General features: G+C 41.9%; 1 protein-coding gene across 1 annotated transcript in view; it reads right to left on the bottom strand.

Annotated features, from left to right (window-relative positions):
* Window positions 1-6,942, bottom strand: part of fem1c (fem-1 homolog c) — a 13,857-nt gene extending 6,915 nt beyond the window's left edge. The window contains exons 1-5 of the mRNA XM_015019013.1: window positions 5,582-6,942; window positions 1,536-1,705; window positions 1,237-1,425; window positions 544-1,055; window positions 116-292 (exon numbers count right to left, since the gene is read on the bottom strand). Of these exons, the coding sequence (XP_014874499.1) occupies window positions 116-292; window positions 544-1,055; window positions 1,237-1,425; window positions 1,536-1,705; window positions 5,582-6,125 (1,592 nt within the window). The 5' untranslated portion in view covers window positions 6,126-6,942. The remainder of the gene's footprint in view (window positions 1-115; window positions 293-543; window positions 1,056-1,236; window positions 1,426-1,535; window positions 1,706-5,581) is intronic.
* Window positions 6,943-7,983: the final 1,041 nt, after the last annotated feature.

Genomic DNA, 7,983 nt, shown 5'->3' with positions numbered 1-7,983 from the left:
GAGCAGAAGCGAAGCTCCGTCTGTGAAATATTACTACCTGTAGCGTAGCAGCGGTTCAACAGCGAGAGCATATATATATATAAACAGAGGAACAGTTTTTCGGTAAAAAGCGGACCTGTTGTCGTCTTCGTCCCGGCTGTTGACATCCGCCCCGCACTCGAGGAGGATGGACGCCACCGTCAGGGAGGGAAACTTGCACACAGGGTAACGGCCCACACAGGTGGTGTTGCGGTCCACTGCCAGGTGTAAAGGGGTGAAGCCGTTCTTCCCACATGGCTGGAGCTTCAGGAACCTAAGCGGGTAAAGGTTTTGAAGCGCTGAGTCAAAAATATTCAAAACAGCCATGAGTCATTAATCTTATGAAGGCAATCTGGATGTCGAGACTGAATCATAGCTTTTTGGGTGTGAATGACAGAAAAGTTCAAAGACCTTTGATGAGAACAAAGTTACACTGATCCCATTTTATAAGCAAAACTGAGTCATTTTACAATATTAGGTCAGAGAATATCACTTGAAAATGATTTTTCTCATTCTGCCACATACCTGTAGATGGTTTCCTTCTTGAAATGGTCCTGCTCTGCGGTACATGGCACCTTCTCCAGGAGACAAATGAGGTGCAGGATAATCGACAAGGCTTTGCTGAGCTGAGCGGGGTCAGGCGGCATCGGCCCGATCTGTTTGACCGCCCGCTCTATCTCCAACACGCTCTTGGTCAAGATTCCCATCAGGTCCTCGAAGGAGACGGACGTCCCCAGGAGCCCCTTGGCCCTGTCCTGCAGCATGAAGGAGAAGAGCTCGGCGAACGACAGCAGGCTGGAGGTCGTCATGGGGCTCAGCGGGTCCAGGTTGTTCTGCTGCATTTCCAGCGCGTACTTCCACAGGTTGATGCAGCGCTCGAAGTTTCCCGAGTCGGCGTAGACGGCGCCCCGGTAACGGATGTAGTAGGATGTGTCTGGATGCTGGGGGCCCAGGATCCTCTCCCGGATGAGCAGCGCCTGCATCCGCATCTCGTCCGGGTCGGAGATCAACCCGTCCAGCTCCTCCCCGTTTGTGACCTGAAAGGAAGATTTCAAACAGTTGAATATATCTGGGAATATCACCATGGTGAAAGCGCCAAAGATTTTTTTTGTTTTATGAAATGAGAAACAATTTCTAATCAAAGAAAAGTTTAAAGTAGTCTCTTTTACTCAGCCTCCACTTCTTTAAAACCCGACAATCAGAAAAAATAATCCTCACCTCTTTAGCATAGTCGTAAGCCATGATAAGCTGCTTGGGTTCCGGTTTGTGGACGATGTTGTTACTGTCTGTGTATCTCAGGTCCATGGCTCTCTTCCAATACTTTAACGCTCCCAGCAGATCCCTCTTCTTGTCGACGAATGTCGCTCCCAAAAGCTCCAAGGCATCAATTCGCTCCGTGTGACTCGTCTACGGGGGGAAAACAATGCGGCTTTTCCAGTAAGTGATTCAAAACACAAACTCTCACGTTCTCATGCTGACAAAAACGCCTCGCACGGCTATCGACGGAAAAGGCTGACCTGCTGGTGCGTCGTCAGGTAGTCTACGATGTTCGTATGGCCGGTGACGCTGGCAGAGAGGAGCGGGGTCATGCCGTAGCCGTCCCGCTCCATGGTTGCACCATACTGCAGCAACATCCGCATGATCTCCAGGCTGCCGGACTCTGCGCAGTCATGCAGCGCCGTGTTACCTGAGATCAGAGACGACGCAGGCCTTTAAGTCAGGCTGTAGGCTTATTTACATCCAATCAGAACATTAAAGTCACTACAGGCTGCTAGGAATTAATCCCATCAGGCACAATTAATAAACATCTTTTCATAAGGAGTTCAATAACGCTGGAAATTGTCTTTAGTCTCAAAAGGAAAAATAAAAACTGTACTTAATAGATTCGAGTTTTTATAAAATTGCAGCAACAGAAATGAAGCATGTCTCGCCTTGGTTTTTATTTGTATCGTTATTTTCTTGGTATTTTACTGTCAATTTTATTATCAACTTAATTTTATTTCTTATTTTATGATTTATCTACCTATGATTATTTAGTTTTTGTGAGGCACTTTGGTCAGCCGAGGTTGTTGTAAATGTGCTACATAAATAAACTTTGACTTGATCTGTGAACTGCATTTTGTTTACGACTCTGCTATCTTGTACCGTGGCGTGTAAAAGTATTTATCTCAGATGTTTTCTCAGTTTGTCATGTAACAACCAAAAACTTCTATGCATTTCTTTTGGATTTCATGATACTCCAACAGAAAATGGTGATGATGTACAAGAAAAAAAATTCAGTTATTGAACACATGAGCGAAAACAATATATATATTAAAAAAAAAGTTTACTAATGCACCAAAATAAGATTTAGTGTTACACAATTTAAGCTAAATATTTAATTGCAATAATAATACAACACCATAATCGATGTCCCCACCACTAGTTGCAGGTGTCCATTTAACTGGCTAAATGTTTGGTTTGCAGCTCTTCAATGAATGACACCTAAAATGTTAAATCCTGTCACATATTGCAGCCAAGCTGTCCCTTGCAACTGCGATGCTGCAGAAAGATATTGATGACAACACCGTTTGGATGCATTGAGCAGGTTTAATAAAACCCAGAGCAAAACTGCTACCTTCAAAAGTTGCCCACTTAGTAAACAGAGTCCACCTGTGTAAAAGCAGATAATGTTATGGAGAAGTTCTAAGTAGGTTTAGGTAAAAAAAAAAAAAAATATATATATATATATATATATATATATATATCCCAAGCTTTGAGTTGTCTGTAAGATGTTCAATCTGTACTCAAAATAAGAGCATGGCACAACTGCAAACTTGGCAAAGAGATAGGCTAAAGAAAAAGGAGACCATCAATTAGAGAAGCAGCCAAGACATCCATGGTAGCCCTGCAGAAAACCACAGCAGCGGCTGACAAGACAACCTCTGGTTGTGTTCTCCACAAATCAGGCCTTAATGGAGGAGTGGCAAGAAAGTAGCTGGGATGTCGCGTTTGCAGTTCCCCACAAGCTATGAGAGAGAAACCACAAACATACATCTGGTCAGATGAGACCATCTGGCCCAAATGCCAAAAATAAGCTAAACTAATATTATACATCACCTCAAAAAAAAAAAAAAAAAAAAGAAAACTGGACAGAATGTATTAAGGAACACATTTGTGGAAGAATCATGTTGTGGAGATTATTTTCCTCAGACGGGAGAGGAGCTATTTTTTTTTGCCCCTTCAATTTTCCATTTGCATTTAATCACAAGACCCTGATTTGTATAAAAACACATCATTAACACAAAAAGCAAAGACACAAGACAAAACAAAAGGGTATGAATACTTCAGACTTAGACTAGTTTTCAAAACATCTCAATGTATTTTTTGAATATTTTTTAGCTTGCCCATTTCTCTTGAACATTATCAGAACCACATGTTTGCTAACCCACTGACCTACAAATGAGTCAAGCATAAAAAAGGTAAATAAATCTAAAAGGAATGGACTAGAGCTGTTCACACACACAATGCCATCTTTTAATACTTTTTCCCCCCAAGGCAGTCTGTCACAGAGACATTTTTCCTTCCATTTCTTGGGAGCGCTACAAAATGTCTCTTTACAGTTTCTAAATTGTAACAAAAATAAAAATCCTTGATTAGCTCCACTGATGCCGTCTAAAATATTTTGGTCTTAAAGGGCTGATCTTTGAGAAAAAGGAGCTTTTAACCAGATCAAAAACAAATCTTTCCAGAATTAAACCCACTACAATTTCTGCAGAAGATGCATACGTTTTACTTTTATTTTAAAAAGTAGGCAACAATTTAAATGTACTAAAGAGCCACCTGTATCTTTTTCTACATCTATTATTCACTTTTCAAGCAAACAAAAATCATACAAGTTCGATTTAGTGGTTTATGGATAAACTACACTTGAGGCTCCCACTGGATCAAAACAAACTTTTCACAAAAAACTTTGACAGCAGTTTAATATGACCGAGCTACAGGAGGTTAAAATGTCCAACATGTGGGATTGAGAGTTTCACAACTTGATTGCAGAAACATGCTTTGTATATCAACGATATTGCATAAAGAATACAGTAATATTTTCCCCTTATTTGGCCCTAATCATGCAGCTGCTACACTTTCCACTGCATCTAAAAAAGTAAAAATAGTGAAGATATGAAACTCTCATGATTTCAGAGGAACTTTGAAAACAAAGGCTGACTATGGAATATTTTAAAGCAGAAGCTAAGCCTCAACACTAACAAGTTATTGAGAAACAAAAAGAGGAAAAAGCCCCGATTTGATGACAGACTAGAGGTTTGCTTGATCTTAGGTGATTTCTATTATTTGACTCAACCACTTTTGACTAGCTTACTTACATTAACTAGCACTGAGCCAATCTTTTTTTTTCCAGAAAGAAGTCACTCACTATAAATGAAAAAAATACCAATGATCACAGCTGTATTGGTAAAGGAGCATGCAGCTCCTGTTCAAACTCACTGAACAGAAATGAATGTTGCATCATCCCTACACTGCAATTTAATCAGGCGAGCTGAAGGTAAGCTGTATGAGAAGTGTTGTTTTTTTTTTTTAATCAATGATGTGTAGGAGGTGGGAACTAATATATGCCAACCTAATATATGTGCCTGTTTGCAGGTTTGTCACTGTTCTGCAGGATTTACATGAGGATTGCATGATGGAGACAGATTTTGAGAAACGCAACTCTCATGTCAAGCCTTCGCCGTTCCATATGCACCACTTATTTGGTACACACACCGCATGTTACATTACGTTGCACAACAAATAAAGGACTGAGGTTCATGTAATGCTAGAATTTGTAATCGTATACTATTGTCATGATCTATAAGTAAATGTCCTGTGATCTTTCAGTGTTTCTGGAACTCCAAGTAAAAAACTAAGTTTGATACTTCAGACACACCCAGACAGAGACGGAGCTGATGTAGCTTTCCATTGTGAAACCAGAAGTTCGTGTTGGTATGCTGAGTCATTTAGGCCAGAAATACGCAAGTGCATCTCCATTTTTGTGTCATACGACATCGTTTTAGAAACTCTGTGGTGGTTCTGGGTCATTCTGATGCATTTGATCTGGCTAGTTTTAGTGGCCAATATTGCCATCTTGTTTTCTCTGAGGTCTGACCTCCCAAAATCACAACACAAAGGGAACAGATGTGCTGCTGGTTTTTTGATTGGCATCAACAGTTTGAATCCAGCAGGAAAGGAATTAAAAGATGATCTCCCTTTAACCATTAAGGGATATGATTATGTAGATTATCAACTAACACAAAAACTGTGCATTCAAGTATATACTTGTTGTTGCTTGATGGGTTTATAGACTTGAAATTTGGTGACTGTAGTGGCCGGTTCAGTATTCACGGAAAATCTATTAGAAGATTGTTTTTTGTCTGTCTTCATAGAGCACATCTAAAATATTCAAAACAAAATAAAGCCTGGGAAGTTGAAGTTCCTAGGAGCAATACTACATTAGACTCTATTGGCTGATGTTCGCAAAGCAGCAAATCCAGAAGCACATTCAGTGTAGTCTGTGTACTTTTGAGCTTACCTTTTACACTTTTCCTGTTGACGTCCGCACCTTTCTCCAGCAGGTACTGAGCTATCTCTTTGTGGCCCTTGTAACAGGAAATCATTAGACACGTGTGTCCGTGTCTGTTGGCCACCTCCAGGTCAGCTTTGTGCTCCACTAGGTATCTGACGATGTCCAGGTGCCCGTCAAAGCAGGCTGCCCTCAGGGGCGTAGAGTTGGTGAGGGTCGTGCTGTTGACAGAAGCTCCGTGCCCCAGCAGGGACTGGACCACCTTCAGGTGACCCGCCGCCGAGGCAGCCCAGAGAGGGGGCGCTCCCTCTATCGTCTCCCCATCAAAGTTCACCGAGCCCCCGACCTCGACAGGAGCGCAGCAGCATTCCAGCAGGTACTCCACCAGGTCCAGGTGGCCGTACCGGGCGGCCATCAGCAACGGGGTGGCTCCGTTTGTCTTCTCGCCCATCAGCTTGGTGACTTCATGTCCATCTTTGTTCTCCAACAGTTTCTGAAGCAAACGGAGTTTGCCGTCCCTGGCCGCGTTATACACCGCCGTCTTTAAATCCATGTCTGACGGCGAGCTTCACGGTTGGGGTCAAAGTGTAAGGGTGTCGGTAAAACAAAGGGGGCAAGGGTCACTTGAAGCTGGGAACCCTTTGTTTACAACCTTTCAATTTCAAGCTAACGCTAAGCTAGTTAGCTTCCGTTTTCGTTATTAAGAGCCCAGAAAGGAACGAGGCTGTTAACAGATGAGCCTTAGACCTTTGGCATCAGTACAGTCGGTTATGTGAAACTTTAGGTCTATTAATAACAGAGTCGTTTCAAACGACCCTTGATGATCAGGCGGTACATTTAACTACGAGCTAGCGAGTTAGCTAATAAACTTCCTTGATCGATGAAGCTCGAATACTGCTCTACTTTTCACCTCTTTACTGCTCGCCTGAGCGACTCTCTCCCGCTGGTGTATCTTCCTCTCCTTCATCAGCTCTGTTCCCTTCGCTCGTCATTGTTCCACGGCATTTCACGGTTTTTATATCCTCCTTCTTAGGGCCGAAGAGAAGAAATTCACCCCCGCCCGTAATCCCGTGCTACTGCTGCGGCTGTTAGCCTAGCCTGGAAAAACGACCGAAAGAGTTGGGGATATCCCCCAGTGTCAGAGCGGAGTGTTTCTTCTCACAGGCGTCAAAAAACAAGCAAAAATCAAAAGGAAACGGATTCTACCCCCTAGAAATGGGGGGGTTATACTCTTCCGGTGAAACCACTCAGCGAACTGACTCGGTGGAATATTTCCCAAAGAGGTAAAACGTAAATTAGGGAGCCTAACCGCCCACGAGCAGACCGGATGATCACGACTCAGTTTCTGTCAAATCACAAGCTCAACGCAGTCGTTCCTCTCCTTAAAGGGGAATGACTGACGGGTCACTGTCCAATCACAGATCGCATAGCTTGTTACGTTGTCAATCGTAGGAAACTAAAGTTGGGAAGAATACTGAGCAAGACTAAAAAGTGTATTGATCAAACGTTGGTAAAATATGTGGCTTACTAAGACATGAGTTTGGAGGAAGTGAAAATATGTGGATTCTCAGTTGAAATTTAAAAATCAGTTTACCAAAATCCAAATAACAATTCCTCCTGCAACGGGGAGGAAGTAGTTGATTGTATCAACTACTGATACAATCAAATGTGTCAGTAGTGTCTTGCAAAAGTATTCACGCTGATTTATTTTTTTTTTAATTTGTGATACTACGATACTCGGATTTTCTAGTTCAACACCAAGAAACGCTGAATTGTAAAGTGTAAGGAAAATTATGCATTTTTATTATTACAGGTAAGACCAAAAATTTTACTTTTGGCCTACATGCAAAGTACATTGTAAAATTGAAAACGTTTCTTGAACACACCATGATGAAACATGCAAATATTACCATGTTGTGGGAATACTGTTCTTCTGTAGGGACACGGCTCATGCTCCGGGTAGGAAAACATATTGAGCTGCCTATTGAGCAAACATGGAAGAAAAGTTGAAGAGACTACAGAACTTCATGCTGCGGTGGAGGCTACCTCCGACTGGACAACGATCCTAAACATCCAGTAAGAGCAACAATGGAAGGATTCAGGTCTAGGCATATTTGTATGTTAGAATGACCCAGGCAAGGTCCCGGCCTAAATCCAAAGGAGAATTTGTGAAAAGGCTTGACAATTCATTTTTATGGATGAAATCTTTCCCATCTGTCTGAGGATGAAGAATAGGCAAAAAGTTCAGTGTATAGATGTGTAAAATTAGTAGACATATGTCAAATGATTTGCCGTAGTCACTACAACAACCGGTGGATGTACTAGGCTGAATATTCATGAATACCATACTTTTGAAAGAAAGATAAAAATCTATTTGCCTTAAAATCTTCTTTCCACTTCATAATTATGAA

The sequence above is a fragment of the Poecilia latipinna genome, unplaced genomic scaffold, assembly GCF_001443285.1.
Source record: "Poecilia latipinna isolate Pla-1442-1.1 unplaced genomic scaffold, P_latipinna-1.0 Scaffold80, whole genome shotgun sequence".
Classification (NCBI taxonomy): Eukaryota; Metazoa; Chordata; class Actinopteri; order Cyprinodontiformes; family Poeciliidae; genus Poecilia; species Poecilia latipinna.
This window is presented reverse-complemented; position numbering and strand designations above follow the sequence as displayed.